General features: G+C 42.1%; 1 protein-coding gene across 1 annotated transcript; it reads right to left on the bottom strand.

Annotated features, from left to right (window-relative positions):
• Positions 1 to 2,211: 2,211 nt before the first annotated feature.
• LOC311097760 (macrophage mannose receptor 1) lies at positions 2,212 to 9,272 on the bottom strand. The gene is made up of 22 exons (XM_084137614.1): positions 9,140 to 9,272; positions 8,389 to 8,543; positions 8,192 to 8,305; positions 7,999 to 8,114; positions 7,763 to 7,914; positions 7,447 to 7,652; positions 7,181 to 7,355; positions 6,875 to 7,096; positions 6,538 to 6,707; positions 6,331 to 6,401; positions 6,147 to 6,247; positions 5,475 to 5,594; positions 5,231 to 5,377; positions 4,901 to 5,055; positions 4,418 to 4,517; positions 3,999 to 4,234; positions 3,722 to 3,911; positions 3,388 to 3,639; positions 3,107 to 3,289; positions 2,829 to 2,879; positions 2,600 to 2,748; positions 2,212 to 2,472 (listed from the first exon to the last, which is right to left on the bottom strand). Exons 1-22 carry the CDS (start codon positions 9,183 to 9,185, stop codon positions 2,428 to 2,430), a joined length of 3,156 nt encoding a protein of 1,051 aa, XP_083993740.1. The 5' UTR covers positions 9,186 to 9,272; the 3' UTR covers positions 2,212 to 2,427.
• Positions 9,273 to 20,802: the final 11,530 nt, after the last annotated feature.

The following is a 20,802-nucleotide window of genomic DNA, read 5'->3' as shown; positions in this document are numbered from 1 at the left end:
ACTCCCAATGTATAAAAAATGCCTAAACAAGTTAAAGACTATACGCACCTTTACAAAGAAACTGACATAATTTCATAACAAGCATTAATTATATATTCCTCTACCCACCTAATAAAACTAATGCAATATAAATCACTATATTTACTATTATACTATATAATATTATAGTATATATATATATTTACTATATTTATTTATTACTACATAGTATTCAATATAAATATTGCACATTTCTGCCCAACCATGGTAAATTACTACAGTATATTCATGGTAAATGTTTGTAAGGGTGATTAGGGGATTTAAAGTCTTCTAATTTCGTTCATGCCACAATGTTTCTCCTGCTTTCCTCATCAGTCTTGTTGGGAATGTTGAGGCTGTTTCATCCGATTTAATACTAGTTAAACCATCGAGTGATTTGTGGTTTGTAACAGAGAGGTTTCTGTCGAACTGAAACGCTTCCCACTGGTTTTCGCAACGGTGTTTAATATAGTGTCCGGGACCGGGAGTAAACGCAACTCCGTGCTGGGCCGTGTTGAAACAACTAGTGAAACAACTGAAAACATCGCTATTTGTTGTTATACTGTACTGAACGAGAAACCGCTTCAGATGATTCAGTGACGGAGCGGTCCGAATGAATCCGAATAGTTGTAGACCGTTATGCAAGCGCGTTTAGAATCGAACCAAAATAATGATTCATTCACGAATGATTGGTAGCCTATCGCTGGTTCAGTCTACATAAATTCGGGACACATATAATAACTGCTGAAATATTCGCACGTAAAACGTTTCTCAGGTCAATCGGAGCGAGTATCAAACTGAATTAGCCGCACCGCCAGGAAAAGAGGAGGAGGGAGGTTGGTGCCGTCGGGCCGCATGGAGATAATTGGCGGGCCGCATTTGGCCCGCGGGCCGCCAATTGAATAGCCCTGCTCTATTCCATTGTTAATGATTAATAATTGAAAGTTGGTTAATGGTGTTGAAAATGGAGACAGTACCCAATATATTAAAAGTAGATCATGTTGAATTCAAGGGATAGTTCTCCTAAAAATGTGTTTCACACAAGAAAGTTCTATGACTTCATGAAGGTGAGTAAATGGTAACTGAATTCTCATAAATGGGTGGAGAGTTGCTTTCCAAATGACCGAAATCATTTGGAGTTTGTTTTTTGTATTTTTTCTTCAGTGAAATGTTCATTTAAATTTTTCACATTTTTAAATTGTTAATGAGTTGAGTACAATTACTGTAAAACTGCTTTGAAGCAATCTGCATAAAGTACTATATAAATACAAGTGACTTGTGCAGGGAAGACTGAATCACTTGCAATGTTCAACAGTACAGTACCAATCTATAGTTTGGATTCGAATCTGGAAGTGGACCTTGATAAGAAGCTTGTGTTTCCCTCAGAAATAGTGGCTACAACACTCCGGCCAGACATGGTCCTGTGGTCTCCAACAACAAAGTTAGCATATGTTGTGGAATTAACAGTACCATGGGAAGATGGGGTTGAAGAGGCTTATGAGAGGAAAAAGAACAAATATTCCGACCTGGCAGCCGAAGCATCCTAGAACGGCTGGAAAACCAGCCTCTTCCCAGTAGAGGTGGGATGCAGGGGATTTGTTGCCACATCTACCACCAGTTTGCTGAGAAAAATAGGAGTGAAGCTCGCTCTCTCCAACAGGCCATCAAGTCCATGTCAAGTGCTGCCGAAAAAAGCAATAACTGGCTCTGGATCAAGCGTAAGGACCCCACCTGATGACCCCAATGACACACCTTACCATCCTTTTCACCACTCCACACCGACTGCTACTGTCAAGAGTTTCCTACTAAAGGGATTGAAACATCTAGTTCTATTAGCTTTACTTTACTGGGTTGTTTTAAAAAAAAAATGTTTCCAGTTACTTTTGTCGAAACTGACATTCACTGTCAAGACATGAGTTTGCTGTACAGCATGAGTGTTTCTGAACTTTCAACATTAGCACACTAAAGTTTTTTTACCGATATAAGGAAGTCTTTACTGATCAAGTCTTGATAGAAAATCAGCGAATTCTATAACTAAATCTCTGTTTTTTAGAGGTTAACCCTGCCTGGTTTAAATGTTTATAAAAGATTACCAGTTGAAAACTGGTAAAACTAGAAAAGTAATCAAATGTAATCAGTTACATTATGAAGAATATCTTATGCTGTTTTGTAAATTCAGAAATATAAAGCAAGTACACATTTCAAATTTATTTCAAGAAACAACTGTACAGACAAGACAATAAACATTACCACAACAAATTTAAAATCAAGAATACAAGCACTCATACACAAAAAACAACTTTAAATCTACAGGAAATGATAAGATGCTTGTCTGATTGAGTTTCAGTGTTGATTGAACATGTTCCAGTGCTTTAGTTTCTGTACAGGAGCAGATGAATCTTTCGCAGCTCATGATTCAGATTCTCCAGCGAAGTTCGGGTTAGTGAATGCAGGCTGTTAACAGATTGTAAAAAATGCTGAGCACTGAATCTCTTATTCAGGTTAAACTTGCAGAACATGGTTTGGTCATGTTGGCTAGAACAAGATGTCAAGTGGTCAAGTCAAAATTAATGAAACTTACCACATCGATATTCTTGGTTTCTTGTTTGAAGATGCTGATTTGTCCTGGTCTTACACCCTTCACACTGAAGACGTAGTACATGACGGCCAGTATCAGCGCCGCGCACACAATAGCCCCAATAACAGCCCCGGCGATCAGACCGCTGTCCGCTGCGCCACAAACAACAGATTCAGGTACAATAACAACAACAATACAGTTTATTTCAAAACCAATCTGTATATGAACTCACTGGCTGATGCGTCGGTTGGGATGACGATCCCATTATCATCTGTCACATAATCTGAAAGCAAGAGAAAGTGCCGTTAGAAGCAGTTTCAGACAGCATGGGATCAGGTTGGTCTGGATGGCATTTTCTGTCTCGTCTCTCTGAACTGTGTTTGTCAGCTCATATGAGCTAGGTCTATCTTAAGGTTTTAGATATAGAGATGTCTAACATCAGAATTTTGATGAACTGGTGTCGGATTGAAAACTGATTCCAAGTCAAAGCATGTGAATGATGTGACGTACACTGCCGGTGTCGGCACACAAAGCCTCTCTTCTGCACACAGTTGTTGTCATTCCATGTGCCGTCGTGATACATCTCAACGCAGTTCTCTTTGCCAAAGTCGCCATCGTGAACGGCTTCATTGGGTTCTCCAGGAGCCCAGTTGGTGAAGCCCAGAGATGTCAGATCCGTCCAGCCCCATCCAACTACAATCACAATCATCAGCACATGATCAGCGTATCTTATACAGCATCTACAGCTAATGCACAACAATGAAAGACAGATAAACAGCTCTGTTGCGTACATGAGCGATCTCTGGTCAGGCCGATCCAAACATAGTGGTACTTGGTGTAATTCATATTCCTGATGAATTCCACCTCAGCTCGACTGTGAATTGAGGCTAATTCGCCCCCATTCACCTCTTGGCAGAAGTGTCTCGCCTCTGGCCACGAGAAACCCACTTTTCCGTTATATGCAAAATAGCAGTGACGTCCGTACGTCCACCAGCCTGGCAAACACTTCCCATCGCCCGGAGCCGGCGTCACCGGAGGCTTTTCTGCAGAGAGAATCCAGACAGACATTTGTAGTTGATTTGAAAGGCTTGACACTTGTCTGTCAGCATCTTTTCTCAGCTTTACCTTTAGTGATTTTGCAGATGTAAGGCTTGGCATCATCGCAGGCCGTGTCATTCCAAGTGCCCTGGATGAAGTGTGAGGGCGCGTGCATGCTGACACAACCTTCTCCCTTGTGATTGGTCGGTTCTCCTGGACCCCAGTGAGTAAAGAAGACGGGCCATCCATCAGACCATCTGTACGAATCGCTGTCAGGCTGAAGAAGAAGAGCGACAGCTTGAGGTCTGCTCACCGTCTGTTGAGTAATGTAGTTACTGTATGTAATTATCATCATCTACTGTACCAGTCGGCGAAGTCCGATCCAGGCGTCCGTCTTGCCCTGCTGCACGGCTCCAGATATGAAGGCCTGGTCATAACTCATGTCCACACTGGCCAAGTTTCCACCCTCCTTCACACAGGCTTGCTGAGCTTCTTCCCAGGTCTTGGGTTCTGAAACAAGCTTATAGCAGTTGCTGTACCAGGTGATGTATCCGGAGGCACACGGCGAGCTTGTGGGCGGCGGGACGGGAATGCTGCTCGCTGCGGAAGACGGCAGGAGATACAAGTGTCAAAGGTTAGAGGAGATCTACTGATATGTTAAACAATTCAGATCGCTAACTCTTTAAACTCGTCATGTTTCCCAGCCCTGTTCCTGGAGTCTGGAACACATGACTATCACCGTTTAGTCTCACACAGTAGATTTGAAAATGAAGACATAAGTACATTTCTTCCTAGAGCACACCCATCCTCGCTCGTGGTCACATTGCTCATCGTTCCAGCGGCCCGTGACCAGGTGATTATGGGTGATTGAAGTACAGTGTTCCTGAGAGAAAGACACCAGAGTTCAGCATCATCTCCACTTCAGCTACCATAAAATACTATAATAATTGACATTCATTATATCATAGTTCAGTCATCAGTATCATTGAGATTGCCAAATCATTTTTGGGGAACAGAAGTGAATGAATTGAATTGAAGGTTAAATTCAATTTGAGTAACCAACTATTTTTTAGCTGGAAAATTAAAACTTACTGAAGACATATTTTGCAAGATGGGCTGAAAAGTCTCAAGTCTTCAGGTTTTATAGGTTTTATTCAAATTCAACATCTTGTGGGATTTGGCAAATTTGATTACAAATTCCAACGCATGAATTGCAAGAATCCAGTTGTTAAATTCTGAATTTGATCCCCATATGGATCTTCTCACCTGCCCGTCAGCGTTGTTTGGCTCCTTATCGGCCCAGTTTGTGTACAAGACCGGACTAACTCCATCACTCCAGGCAAACTTCCCTTCATGCAGCGAATCGGATAAACCAATCCAAACTGGCACAACCAGATCCCTGAGATAACTGGCCACAAAATCTGGAGAGAAATTTGAACATGAACTAGACTTGAGTTTCCTGAAGGTTTTGCCATCATAATAAAAAGAGAAATTTCAATTTAGGGCTCACCTTGCAAACACTGTACTTAAAGCTCTTTTTACAATTGGAATCATATTAATTAATATTGTAGATTATTATGAGATCTCATGAAGTACCATTTTCGTTCTGATCATCGATGACGGCGAGATCTCCTCCCTGTTGTCGGCACCAGTCCCGCGCAGAAGTCCAGTTGGCCTTGATCTCAGACTGATGGTGGTGGTTTCCTTTGAATATGTAGCATTTGTTGCGGAATTTCATCCATCCTGGGAGAATAAAAACCACAACGTCTTCAAAAATCACTGAACCATCACCAGATTAGCCTGTCCTTGATTCATGTATATTGCTTTATATCAGATGTACCCTCGGGACAGTTTCCTTCCCATGATGCCGTTGGAGGTGGAGGCGTGTGGTCATTTCCTGGATACTTTTTACACACATAACCAGCGCTGGCACGTCCACAGTTCGCATCATTCCATGAGCCTATTGAAAAAAACAAAACCGTTCACATTTAAACCACTTTGATCTCGAACACTAAAAACATCATATGTGTTAATATACGATAAATAAATGTACAGCTACACTTGATAAATGTACAAGTAACACAAGAATGTGAAGTCTGTGTGATCCACATCTGTCATTTTTTAAAACGAATCATGGTTCTTAAGCATCACATTTACACACACTCCTTTTGGATTGTGTCTTTTTTTTTCTTGTTGTTCATGCTGTATTTCTTGTACTGATTTCAGAAATAGTTTATAATTCTCATGTGTTACTTCTTATGTGTTGATATTGGTCATTTGTTACAGAAGCATCCATTAAAAGAAACATATTAAATGGCAGCGTTATGATAAACCAAGAAAAGGAGATGATGTTAGGGGTTTTCAGCCGTAAAATAAGAACATCAATAATAATAATTTAAGTTTTAGATTTTAGTAAAGTTCAATATTCATAAGGCATGTCAAAATGAAGTACAATAGCATGTACATTAAATGAAGTGACTAGCATGAAATAATAATTGTGCATGAACTGCACCTGGATGTCTGTTCATCTGGACACACTGTTCTTCTCCGTTGGCGTCGTTGGGCTCTCCGGGACCCCAGTGCACATACGTCACCGGAGACAGATCAACCCACCTGCACAGAGAAACAGCTGACCGTCATGCCGAAGAATATGTTAAAGACAAGCACTAATAACACTCAAATGTTTTAAGGCTTACAGATACTCTCCACCCGCAACTCCGAGCATTCTCATGCCAATCCAGGCTGCCGACGCCTGACCGGTGCCAACCTGAAACCAACAACATCAAGCCAGACAGACCATTACGACCATCCAAACCTCACTAATGCTTGACAGAGAAGAAAACAAAAGCATTATTGATCAAACATTCAAAAGCCTGGAGCAATAGAAAAAACAGAAGCCGTACCAGGCTGACCACGTAAGACTGCTCGGCTTCATCAGCGATAGACACCAACTGAGCTTTTTCTTCATAACATCTCACAAGAGCCACGTGAAAGTCCACGATATCGGTGTCATTATAGTAATAACAGATGCCATTGTTCTTCCTCCAGCCCGGGTTCGATCCGCACTCTGGAGCTGAAAGAAAATAAATAAACACCTTTTTTGCAATACAAACCATTCTTTCTAAGATTTCGCAAATTAATAGCTTTCAATTTCCTAAAAATATTTTCCAAACATGAACTCAGGCCACAGAAATGGAGCACACAAAGATTTTCATTGGTCAGAATAGCTTCTATAGCTACCTGGAACGGGGGACGGAGGCACCGGTGGTATAATCGGTTTCTTCCCCTTAGCAATCATGCAGATCCAGTCCTGGTGGGCATCGCAATTCAGGTCGTTCCACCAGGACGTCCCGTTGTCGGTGGTCACCATCTCCACACAGTTTTCTCGGCCATTGTGATTATTCGGTTCACCGTGGCCCCAGTTTGTATGACTTACAGGTGTCCCATCACTCCAGTGGTAACCTTGGAGAAGGAAGGTTAGACACAGGTCCGCTGCACCAAACTAAGTATTATTTACTTGAGAGAATCAGCAGTAAGCAAACAAACCTCCCTCCACCAGGCTGACGCTCAGTCCGATCCACTTGGTCTTTCCCTTCGAATAGCTGGAGAGGAAAATTTCCTCCGCGGGATTGTGGATGCTGACCAGATCGGCGCCGCGGGCGAGACAGTCTTCTCTAGCCGCCTGCCAGCTCTTCTTCTGGGGAAAGTCCACTGTGAACAACTGCAGAAGCACAAACACAAATAGATCAACGAGAAGACAATTAAAACACAAAACATGTATTTTAACATTCAAAAGATCCAAACTGAATCACCCTGTAGCAGTTTCTGAAGTGAGGCTCTCCACCCCAGCCGCTCTCACATCCCGTCACCGGCGGCGGAGTCGGAGCGGGTGTCGGCGGAGAGATGCCGTTCCTGGGAGCTTCACACACAAACGGAAATGATTCTTCACACTGCTTGTTATTCCAGAATCCTGCCAGCGGGGCCGTCGTCATAGTGACACATGATCCAGCATGGTTATCTAGAGATACAATAAAGTCTGATTGGTTTATGAATGATGATGTTATTTGTCTTAAAGTCTAAACAGCACTCGGGTGTAACATCTAGGACAGAAAAGTTCAGTTGATTTACTCGGCTCGTTGCGGCCCCAGTTGGTGTAAGTTAGTAAAGCGTTGTTGTCCCAGTAATAGTCGACTCCCGCCTCGCCTCCTCTCGCCCGCAGCCCGATCCACCAGTCACCAGAGTATCGGCCCATCAGAGCTGTAAAATGAGCCTGTTCATACCTGTACAGTGCAACAGCAGCTCAGTTACTACAGCTATACTGGTACAGAAGCAGTTCATGCCTGTAAACGAACACACACACTCACAGGTCCATGATATGCAGCAGAGTGCTGTTTCGACTCTCACAGAACACTTTGGCTTCTTCGCGGCTTCTAGCAGCTTCTTCAAACCAATAGCACGAATATTCAAAGACATCCCAGCCCTGCAGAACAGACACACACGGTCAGCTGGACAGGCCCAGAGTCACTGCTGTCCCCCCCACGAGCACACAGGACTGACCTGAGGACAGCCGTAGATGGTGGGCTGGACGGAGGGCAGAGGATAGTGACCTTTGGGCATTTTACAGATGTAGGTGTTTAACTCCGTGCAGGTGACATCATTCCATCGGCCCGTCTGAGACACAAAGCATTATGCTGACATTCATGCTCCAGTGTTTAATTCTAGAGGTGTGTTTGTCAGTGAACGGAGTGCAGTACCTGATGGAACATCTCCACACAGTCCTCGTTGAAGCCCAAGTGGTTGTTGGGTTCTCCGGGAGCCCAGTATGTGAACGTGACCTCGTGATGATCTGACCATGAGAACAAACCTGAGAAGCCCAGATCATTCAGACCGATCCACACGTCACTGGTGGCTGTTTTACAGAACAAAGAGGAAAGTCTTCACACACACACTCACATGTTTACTTGGGTATGTACTGGGTATGGTTTGCGCAGAGATAATGGATAATCGGTTGCACCTTCAAACCTATTTCAGGGAGTGCGTTCTCGAGTCACCAGGCACTGTTTTGTGCGGATGGGCGGCCGGAGCGCGATAAGGGTTTTCCTGTTAGAACGGTGTCATGTTAGCGGCCCCTAAGTTAATAACTAATGAACTTCGCAATGGAAGTGAATCAATTAATCAAAACTAACTTTAGCAGGACAATAACTTTATCCTAGATGTGCTGTAAAGCCTAAACAATCTGTTACGGTAATTTCCTATTATCACTGTAAAGCTGCTTCGAAACAATCCATATTGTTAAAAGCGCTGTATAAATGAAGGTGACTTGACTACTGTATGTTCAAATGCGTCTCCTGTGAGCACTTGTGTATTTTGTTACAAGCTTCCCAGTACTTTGAAACACGTGACACAGCTTGCGAGCCAAAAAAAGGAGGCTGAAAAGGATCCAGCTGCGATTTCAATCAAAACTGGTGTTTATTTGTACCCAAACAAGCCAATAAACACATGTACCCAGATACAGGTAGCTCTCCAGCCAGCTCTGCTCTGTCATGGACATGATCGATGCCAGATCGGCTCCCAGCTGCCTGCAGGCCGTCCGCGCGCCATGCCACGTTTTCTTCTCTTCAAACGGCTTATAGCAGAACTCTCCAAACTCGAACCAGTCTGGACCAGAACACCTAAGCTCTGAAAGAGACACACCATTCAGAGCTGTGCAGTATTTAATGATGTTAAGGCTAGTTAGAAGACTCTGTCTCACCTCCATCAGTAAAGTGGTAGGACACAGAGTAGAGCCCGTCAAACCTGAAACACATCACACAGCATATTTCACTCTATATCTGACTCATCAGCAGGTGTTTCAGAGAAGGCTGAGGAGACTTACTGTCTGGATACGATGCCGTTCTTGGTGGATCCGCTGTAAAAGTTCTGACCGTCAGCTTTGAGCAGAGTACAGTCTCCTCCAATGTCATTCAGAACCACTCCGGCGTGGATCGCAGCCGCACAGATATTAGAGTCCTGATTCATAAGAAAAATCCTCAAATGAAACGTTTGGTTCATGTGTATTGTATGTGGTCAATGCTTACACTAGAATCAAGGGGTCAGGTTATAATTTATTATACTCATACCCCACGATACATATCTGTCCCAAACACAGAATATGTCTCTCTGGCACAACCAGCAGGGCAGTGAACCCTGGAATTAACAAGAACACAAAGAGAAATGCTTTTGAATGTGATTCAAAGTAAAACGTAAATCTAAAACATTTGTTCTTCAACATGCACTATTGAAGGATTTAGGTGAGTATTAGTTATTCCACAGCATTCTCTGTGTCCAGTGTTAGGGTTATCACTCTGTTAACAAGCTGATTATTTGAATCAGGTGTGTTAAATAATGGAGACACCAAATGTGCAGTGCTGGAGGATGAACCGTTTCAGACATTCAGAGACTCAATAATTACGTCATTCTGTCTATGGAGTGGTCCAGGTTGGGTTTTGCACTGCAAGAAACAGCATCTAAAGAAAAAGCAACAACCCCCCAAAAAGAGGAAACAGATTGTTTTAATACACATTGAGAACATACAGGGATTATTCAGTTTAAAAGATCTTTTGTTGAACTCACAGTCCGGTATGCAGCCCAGAACGTCCAGCCGCAATCCTGCTTGACCGTTCCACTGCAGCGGCAGAATCCGAATGGACTGAGCGGAGATCGGCGTCCCTAACAAGCGCGTCTCTGGAGTCGTCCTGTCCACAGAACCCAGATACTCCTGTGACAGAATCACCATCAGCATTGCATAAACTCATCTTTTCACAGATAGATGCATAGATGCTCCTCGGAACAACTATTAGTGTGTGTGTGTGTGTGTGTGTGTGTGTGTGTGTGTGTGTGTGTGCACGTGTTTACCCCTCCGTCACTGCTGTAGTCATTCCAGTTCAGGCCGTCTGAGCTGGTCTGGATCTTAAACTTAGTGACCCAGTGATCTGCTGATGGGCAGCCCTGAATGACAACCCCGGTGATCTTCTTCAGCTGACCCAAATCCACCTGAATCCAGGAGTTGGCTGAAACACACAGGGTGAGCTTGAACATCAGACAGAAGAGGCAAAGGACTTCTTCAACTACCTAAAGCCTTATCATGGGTGATTCAAATGTTAAGGAGACAGACCAGAAGCAGAGGGCATCCAGCAGGAGTTCCCTTTCAGACGACCTTTATCTGGTCCTTTTCCACTGAGAGATGATGATGCTGAGAGCATTGAATTCGAGATGTTTCCATCCTCCACACCTAACCCTCTCAAACACACTGGAAGCACACATACTCATCAAGTATATTGTATTAGAAGTTATATTTCTCCCTCTTCACCTAAACTTCTTTTTAATTGGGATGATGTCACTTAAAAAAATTCGTTCATATTCACATTTCGTTCATACACAGGTTTTCTCTCACCGTTCTGCTCGCAGCTGAAAACCACCTCCAGGTATTTGGAGACGGTGGGGCAGGGGTCAGGGTCAGCGTGTGCGAATAGGAAACAGAACTCTTTGTTATCGCAGCTCTTCCTGGCCAGAGCCAGCGTGCCCTCAACAGTGCACACACCTGAAAGTTCATCAGTACGTCAGAAATACTGTATTATTCAAACCTACTCATTTACACTCATGTACTGTGATTTACCAGAGGTTCCGTCTCCATACGGGCAGATCTTGTCACTGCGGCGACCGTAAAAAGCCGACTGGATGTTGATGACGCTGTTCTGGGAGCAGTGAAGGACCAAGCTGGAGTCCTGACAGGTGTATGCGGTGTAGAAACCTAGAGTAAGGCAAGCAAAAACTCAGAAAGGTTCTAGAGATGCGAGTCTCACAAAAAACAGAAGCCAAACATACCGTCATGTGGCGGAGGAGGCTCGGGTGTATTCCCTGAAAAGAGAGAAGACATATTTTCTAACTGGCATCAATACTTCACTACATATAATTTCTGTGGGCATGAACAGGGCAGCAGAACATACCACGACGCTTGCAGATATATCCTCTCTTATTCTCACAGTTATCGTCATTCCACGCTCCAGAGTTGATCAAAATGGACAGGCAGTCTTCATTGTAATAATCATCAGGGTTTCCTTTAACAGTAAATTAAAGTTGCAGATTATTTTCTCCATTTAACGTGAATCTGGATAAATGAAACAAAACTCTTTTGTCAGCATCACCTGCAGCCCAGTTTATATAGCGGAAGGGAGAACCGTCTGTCCACGTCCAGCCGCCCTCGGTGATGGAGTCATGAGCTCCCATCCACAGAGAGACTCCCGTGGGAACCGCCTGGATCTGAGCTGAGTTGCGTGAATGTCAGAAGTGAGTGAAATGGATCTGTAAAAGTAACTCCAAATGTAACTGTGTCAGCATACTTACCTTGGATGAAGCCCTGTTCAAACGGCTCAGTGATGCTGATCAGATCTCCACCCTGATTCACACAGTCTGCGCGAGCATCAGCCCACTTTCTCATGGACAGAGTAGTGAACAGGTAGCAGTAATCATTAAACGGGTCAGCGACCCAGGAGCCGCACTTTGCATTCCAGCCTGACAGAGGCAGCAAATGAAATAACAAATTCAAGAGCGGAACAATTGGACACTTACAGTCAGATGCAAAGAGACAGAAATGTACCGGAAGTAAAACTGAAAACAAGCGTGAAAACACTTCTCCAGCGTGATCCAAAGAGCATTTTTGGCATTAAAGGGCACCTATTATGCAAAATTCACTTTTACATGGTGTTTGAACATAAATGTGTGTTGGCAGTGTGTGAGCAAAACCACCCTAGAATGATAAAAATCCACCCAGTGTTTTTTTTACAATCTCAATAAATCATAAGCACTGTATCAGAATGAGCTGTTCTAAGATTCTATGTAATGTGACGTAGAATTGCACAGGCCCCTCCCATGACTGTTGATTGACACTGCAGTTTGAGCCTAGACCCGCCCTGAGTGAGCTGGACACAGAGTCCGCCATTGTTTCGACACTTGAGCAGCTGTAGACAAGAATGTCTCCTAAGCGATTGAGGTGTGTTGTTGTTGGATGTAAGAATGAACATAGCAGTCTTCATTTATTCTCGTTGTTACTCGAGGATGGATCTGTACTGTTTGTGATCCAGCTTACAGTCTCCAGAGCGACAGGCCTAACGTTACTGATGAAATGAAAAGTGAGAGCGCGCACTTTATGACAGCTCATCGAGTCATTTTACGGATATAAGGTTTACCAGTTTATTAAGCACCCACTGAAAAGGTGTGTTTATATTTGTTTACTGTTAGTTGTAACGAGTGTTTTGTGTACTTCGCTGTGTATGTTGTGGATAATGAAAGGGAGAGAGAGAGTGTTTATGGATAAGAAAGACTTAAATGCGCACTTCTTTTACTGTGTTTATTCAGCTCTTACTGTGATTCTCTGGAGTAAAACTAACGCTTCATCTTTTGTGTGATGTACAATAAACTTCACTGAACTCGTCAGTATATTTTGGTCATCATTCCGACAGGGTCTGCTACAGCAGGCTTGCATTAATAGTGGATAAAAGCAGATGACAAGTAAATTATAACCATAATTAAACTAAACTATTCCTGTTCTCCATACAGCATATATTCTCTGGCTCTGTGGGCATTATTGTTCGACTCCGAGTCGAAATGAACACCGCAACTGAGAGTTTCTGTTCTGATATTATCAGATGAGATTGTCCTGGCTCTTAGCGCAAGCTCGTGAGGCTACGCCCTCTGGGCCGGCAGCAGCAGTTAATTTGCATTTAAAGGGCACACACTAAAACAGCGCGTTTTTCTGAGCCCCAAAAATTACAATTTAAACATGCTGTAAAAAATGATCTGTTGGGTATTTTGAGCTAAAACTTCACATACATAATCTAGGGACATCAGACACTTATTTTACATCTTGTGAAAAGAGTCATAATAGGTGCCCTTTAAATAGAAAAAAAAACATCTTACCATGTTGTGCACATTAGAATTACAAGCGGTAAATCTATAGTACTATTAGATTTACATTTTTCTGGATCCTAAAATCCTGAAGATTAATGGGCCACTGTGCATACACTAAGGGGTTAACGATTTTCAGGATTAGAATACATTTATTATATAATCTGTACCTGGACCGGCAGTTGGGGGTGCGGGTGGCCCTTGACCTTTGGCTGCAAAAAAAATCAAGATAAATCAATATTTCACTAGAACAGTGTGTTGAAAAATATGTGTAAACAATAAAATTAACCAATTAATTAAAAGACTGATCAAACAGGAAAAGCTCCCACCTTTCTGGCAGATGAAAGGGTAAGTGGCTGTGCAGGGCAGGTCGTTGATTTTCCCAGTATCCTGGTGCTCAGTTCCTCGAATGTGAACGCAGTCTTCATTACCCTGCCAGTTATCAGGCTGGCCCGTCTCCCAGGGAAGGAAGTCCTACAAAGAGCAGAGGAACTTCTGTTCACACATGCTCAAAATAAAGCTTTAAATTATTTCATCCAGAACCAGTGCTCATTCTTCAGGGACAGGATTGAACTCAAAATAGTGTTTAGCATTTCTCAGGTAGGCACCAGAAGCTTTCTCAGTCAGACGCACTGGTTCATTTGGTAAAATGGTAAATGGTAAATGGACTGCATTTATATAGCGCTTTCACAGACCTATGGCCACCAAAGCGCTTTACATTGCCTCACATTCACCCATTCACTCACTCATTCATACACCGACGGCGGTGTCATTTGACGAAGTTTAAGGTCTGATGACTTACTGCTTGAGTTCCGTCGGTCCACACATACGTTCCCTCTTTGTCGATGTCATTAAGACCCACCCAGGAAGACCTGCTCATGTGTGCTGTGAGATCAGAGAAACAAGACGTCATATATGGTGACGCTTCAACATTTGTCAATTCTCTGTATTTCGATATAAATTTGACATACTTTGTTGTTTTTTAACTAGATAACAAGAACCCAATGAAACAAATAACTCAAATACTTTATATTACCAACATTATGTTTTCACATATTCTTTTTTCACATATAATTCTTTTGTGAGCAAAAAACTGTGTTTTGGATGATCAATTGTTCTAAAGAGGTCCTTCTGTCTGCGTCGCACCTGTCAGAAAACTGACGGTCTCCTGGTCGTGGATGCTGACCAGGTGTCCGTTTTGAGCCACACAGTAACTTTCTGCATTCTGCCAAGTCTTGACTGTTTCGGTCTCAAAGTGATAGCAGTGTTCGTTGAAGAGCAGATAGCCTTCATCACAGTGTGAGTCTGCAGAAAAACATTCAATGAACCTCCAACTTCACATGTATCAGGAAAAACACAACACTGACACTAATTATTATTCTAATTGAACTGCTTTCACATTTGATTTGACTGTTCAGACCAATAAATAAAAAAACTAAGCCAGGGCTGCAAAACAAAGTTCCTGAAGGCCACAGCCCTGCAGAGTTTAGCTGTGTTGGACTTGAAGCGATCGATGTGTGACATCTCTTGCGGAACTTTAATGTCATAAACCGATCGGCATGTGCGGCGCCGCTTCAAGTCAAGCACACTTTTTAGCTTCAACCCTAATCAAATGCACCGGATCCAGCTAATCAAGTCCTTCAGGCGTATCTGTGTTGGAGCAGGTTGGAACTAAACTCTGCAGGAGTTCTGCACCGCTGACCCTAAGCCAAACACCAGTCGGTAAGTTCATCATTTCACTGCAGATCGTGACTGGGTGACGTCATGCGAATGCATGTGTCAGCCTGAACATACACACTAACAGCTGTTCATTCAGATTAAACGAGTGTGTGGGACTTTCACCTGGAGCTGAAGTGGGCTTCACATTCTGTCCTCCTGGCATCTTGCAAATGTATCCAAGATTTTTAAAGCAGTTGGTACTTTCCCACTTTCCAGCATAATTTCCTATTACAAGAAAGAAAAACTGATTCAGCTCAGATTTTCAAGAAAATCTTTTGAAGCTAACATTGTGACATTGAGTGTCTTCCTGACAACCGTGAATCTTACCGGTGTAAATCTGGCCACAGTCCCACTGGTTTGCTGTATTCTGAGGGAAATTTGGGCTCCAGTTTGAAAACTCAACTGCAGTTTTGTCTACCCACCTAAATGTCCCATCTTGGTCCTTATCTGATGGTGTTATAAATCAGAAAGATTGTTCACATACAGATAACTGATACAGATCATAGTACTTCAGATCAGAGACCATCTTTATTGTCTTTCAAGAACAACATTTTGGTTAAAATTCTCATTCTGTCGCTGAACTGTTTCTTTCTCCAGTGGGAGCATTTGAAGAGCTTCATTTGGATAAGGGTTAGGGTCAAATATTGTATTGTATGCATCACTCACCTGAAATCCCAATCCACAGATCAGGTAAATCTACCTGGTGAAAATCAGGCAACTGTGCATTAATGAAGAACTGCTCCGCTTCACTAGAGATGAAAACATACACTGAATGTTACCCATTACAATCCAAGCGAATCTCCCCTAAACTTCAGCTAGTATTCTCACTTTTTGATGGTCAGTAGGTTTGAACCCATGTCAAAGCACTTGGTCTGAGCCAGATACCAGCTGGTCAAGAGATTCTGGTTACTGACCAACCAGTAACAGTTTCCAGAGAAACTCAACCATCCAGGAGGACAAATAGCTGGAGTGACAGAAACAAAAGAGCATTTTTCACCCAACCCAAAACAGTCTAAGACACATTTATAATGATTAAATGCATATGTACCATTAATAACAGAATTGTGCTAAATCCTTTATCTCAGTGCACAACAGAGGGAATCTTACTATTCAAAGCTCTCTTGCACATGTAAGGTCGCTCATAACGGCAGGCGTGTGTTCTCCATTTCCCATATTCCTCTCCTGATTCTTTTATCATAGCAGTGCACACGCCGTTCGCTTTGTCACTAGATCCAACAGTGACAGTTTCAGTTATTAACATGAACATTTAAATGCTTTATTCATCATAGACAGACAGTGAAAAACATACTGATAAAACTAACCAGGTACCGTAACTAGTTTTAAAGTTGACTTACGTGAGATCAGGTTGTCCCTCCGGCCAATTTAGGTACGTGGAAGTACTCGCATCAGACCAGGTAAAAGTCGTGGCATTTGGTTGAATTTGACAGGATAAAGTTGTGCATTTCTGTGAAAAGAAGGAGGTGATTGTGGCCCTGCTGTGCGTAAAACAATGCATCTATTTGAGCTATGATTATTTAGCATGTGACCGAATGCATGGCCCTTGTGTAGTCGCCCTAGCAGTCTATTTTTAAGAAATAAAATAGAATTGGTCAGGCTCTTTATTGGCTTTGTTTATGGAAGACCTTGAGGTGCATGTGGTGAATTAGCTCAGGCGGTTCAGAGAAGATCTAACACTGATGATTCTCACCATTGTGGAAAACCCGATCCAGAGGTCAAAGGCGGACGGGTCCAGACGGCTAGTGATGTACTGTTCTTCTTCAGAAGACGTGACCGACACCAGGTCTCCGCCTTCTCGGACACAGTCACTGCGAGCCGCCGTCCAGCTCTTCCGAACACCAGCCCTTCGCTTGTAGCAGTTCGAGCCGAAGAGCTGCCAGCCGTTCGCCGTGTCACAGAGCGGAGCCGGGTTAGCTAGAGACAGACACATATATAAACTCAATATATACTGGGTATACATGTGGGTGATATATGGAGCTGGTAAATACATTACACGTACGGTTTGATCGTTTACAGATATACTGCCGTCTGGCGGAGCAGGTTTCATCGTTCCATTGGCCTTCACTGGCGCCCTGAACCTGCCCACAATCCTCATTATCTGCCCAGTTATCCGGCTGACCCTGCTTCCAATACCTGCAGTTCACAGAAGGGCTTTTCTGTCATGGTGGTGCGAACTGTTCAATCACATAAATTGATATAATATACTATAGATATTACTACTCTGTAAAAATGAAAAGATATTCGGTGGTCAGTGTGGGGAACTTCTGCATCCATTTCTCAAAACAGAAACAATGCGTTCCTGCAAGTACTCCCAAAAGTATGACCTTTTCACAATGCAGAGCTACACAACGAATACATCAAGAAATGGGTTGAAAATGTGAATGTCTGACTTACGACAGGTATGGATAGAAAACACTCCCGTCGCTCCATTCCCAGTTTCCCTCTGACGCCACGTCATTCAGTCCGATCCAGAAGATGGAGGTCCCGATCTGCGTCCGGACCCACATCTGAACACAACAGAAGTGTGAGCTCTCGAACGCATGTCAGTGTCATCTCTTCCTCATCTTACTGTGGTGTGTGTCTCACCCGCTCATGAATGTCCTGGATGCTCATCAGATTACTGCCCTTGCTGACACAATCCTCCAGCGCTTCGTGCCACGGCTTCATGTCGGAGGAGAAGAAGTAACATCTCTCCTCATACGGCCGCCAGCCCTCCTCACACTGACTGAAGCCTTCCACAAAACAGTGTGTTTCTCATTAAATCAGAAACAACATGAGGACAATGAGGAGAACTGAACGACTGAGCCTGGTTTCTCCCAAGGTTTTTCTCCATTCTGTCGCTGATGGAGTTTTGGTTAAACAATATTATTGATCTCCTGCATTGACACCATTATATGAGAACTGAACTGAGCTGGACGATGACATCACGGTTTACTCCAGAGCGGCGTTATATATAAATTAACTAAATTAATAACTTTTTTACAACAAAAATGAACCATCACTGAACTTAACCTGGACTGTGATGCTATTTTCTTATAAACAAACTTTGTTGCATTATTTTCCTGTTATCTCTGTAAAGCTGCTTTGAAACACTTTTGTAAAAAAACACTTTATAAATAAAAGGTGACTTGACTTGACAAGAATGAAAAAGAGAACAAAGGAGAGAATAGATGTGTTCCATACAGATTGAACTCGGGTAATAAATCCATGAAACAGTTCCTCGAGGTCAAAGAGTGTTTTATAATATCCAGCAGAGGGAAAATTTCTGCTTGCAAAAAATAATGGTCAAACTTTCTATCATAAAAAGTCCCATGACTAAGATGTAAAGCTGAAACTTGAGTGTCATATGCACTGCTAATGTTTTACTGAAATGGTCAATATGTAAGTGTCATAATCACATGGTTCAAATCAACTGTAGAAAAGAGTCATCATTTTTTCTATTTACTGTAATGTAAATGACCCTGAGAAATAAAACACAGCAGTAAAGACAGCACAAATACAGTACACTTTTCTTTCCCACTACTTTTTACAACTACCAGAATTAGTTCTTGCTTAAAATGCCTACTTTATTTTGTTAAATTATTATTTAAAGTTTATTGGTAAAAGTTACATGGGTTTTTAAAAGGTATTAAATTACGTCTCCACATTTGGGAAAATGGTTAAAACATCTTCTAAATTATTTAGTTTGATGATTGTCAGAAAGTTAATTAACCTCTTTTCCACGTACCTTCTTTTGAAAACGGATTTTTTGTTTTTTTTTGTTTCAGACCACATTTTGAGCCCTATTCATGGAAAGCGCCACATGTGGATATATCGTTTATCGTTATATTTTTGTTATAGGCTTTAGCCATAATGTTAAATACAATTTTCAACAATTTCAGCAATGATTCTATGATTCTGAAGGATGAGAGGAAATATTGCATTGATTTTCTTCCATCACCTGAACTGTTGAATTACATTCTGAGCTTTTGCCATTTCACAAATTGGTTATTTGTTTTTTATTAAATTGACTATGAAAATTAGTGAACTTACCAGAATGGACGAGACCAAGGAGGGTGAAGACAAACAAAAACATTCTAGTTATGAATCAGTTTTAACCTGTAACTTGAAACAACATTACACGGGTTTATTTTCCTATCATTACTTCTGTACGTCCATACGCCTGTTCTCAAAACATCTGCTCATCATCACACACCGAAGGATCTTTTCACCTTCATCAGAGTCCAAAGATTAAACTGTAAAACATACATGGTCATCTGATGCTGCACGTTAAAGTCCAACATATTCATTTAACATCAAACATCAAAACCACATGACATGTCATTATCTTCTATATGGTCACAATATGGAATCCCAGAACTTCCTTAAAGTTTTTTCGCATTTCATGGAGAGAGAGCACGATTGCATACAGAGAGGCTTTAAAAGCTGCTAGATCTGCTTATTTTTCGACCCCCTTAGAAGAAAATAAACAAAACCCTAGGTATTTATTTGAGTGGCTAAACTAACGAAAAACAAGACGTTTCCAAGCAACACAGCAGTAATGACTTTATGAACTTCTTTACTTATAAGATTGATAATATCAGGGAGAAAATTATAACTATGCAACCGTCTACTACAGTATCGCATCAGGGAGTGCATTGTAGTCTCCCTGAGGAAAAATTTGATTCATTTATTGCTATAGGAGAGGAAGAATTTTCTAAACTCGTTAAATCATCTAAATCGACAACATGTATGTTAGACCCTATACCGACTAAGCTACTGAAAGAGATGCTTCCAGAGGTCATAGATCCTCTTCTTAATATCATTCATTCATCTTTGTCTCTAGGATACGTACCAAAAACTTTTAAGCTGGCTATGATTAAACCACTTGTTAAAAAAAAACGCATCTTGATCTTAGAGAATTAGTCAATTACAGGCCGATCTCGAATCTGCCTTTTCTGTCAAAGATATTAGAAAAAGCAGTATCCTCACAACTGTGTTCCTTTCTAGAAAGAAATGATATCTGCGAGGATTTCCAGTCAGGATTTAGACCGTACCATAGTACCGAGACGGCTCTCATTAGAGTCACAAATGATTTGCTCTTATCATCCGATCGTGGTTGTATCTCTCTATTAGTGTTACTCGATCTCAGTGCTGCATTTGATACTATCGACCACAACATTATTTTAAATAGACTCGAAAATTATGTTGGCATTAGTGGAATTGCATTAGCATGGTTTAAATCATACTTATCTGACCGTTATCAGTTTGTAGCAGTAAATGAAGAGATGTCTCATCGATCACAAGTTCAGTATGGCGTACCACAAGGCTCAGTACTAGGACCGCTGCTGTTCACTCTGTACATGCTACCCTCACACACACACATACACACACACACTCTGTACATGCTACCCTTAGGAGATATCATTAGGAAGCATGGAATTAGTTTTCACTGTTATGCTGACGATACTCAGCTGTATATTTCTTCAAAATCTAACAAAACTTACCAA

The sequence above is a fragment of the Abramis brama genome (genome assembly GCF_963993115.1).
Source record: "Abramis brama genome assembly, chromosome: 15".
Lineage (NCBI taxonomy): Eukaryota > Metazoa > Chordata > Actinopteri > Cypriniformes > Leuciscidae > Abramis > Abramis brama.
This window is presented reverse-complemented; position numbering and strand designations above follow the sequence as displayed.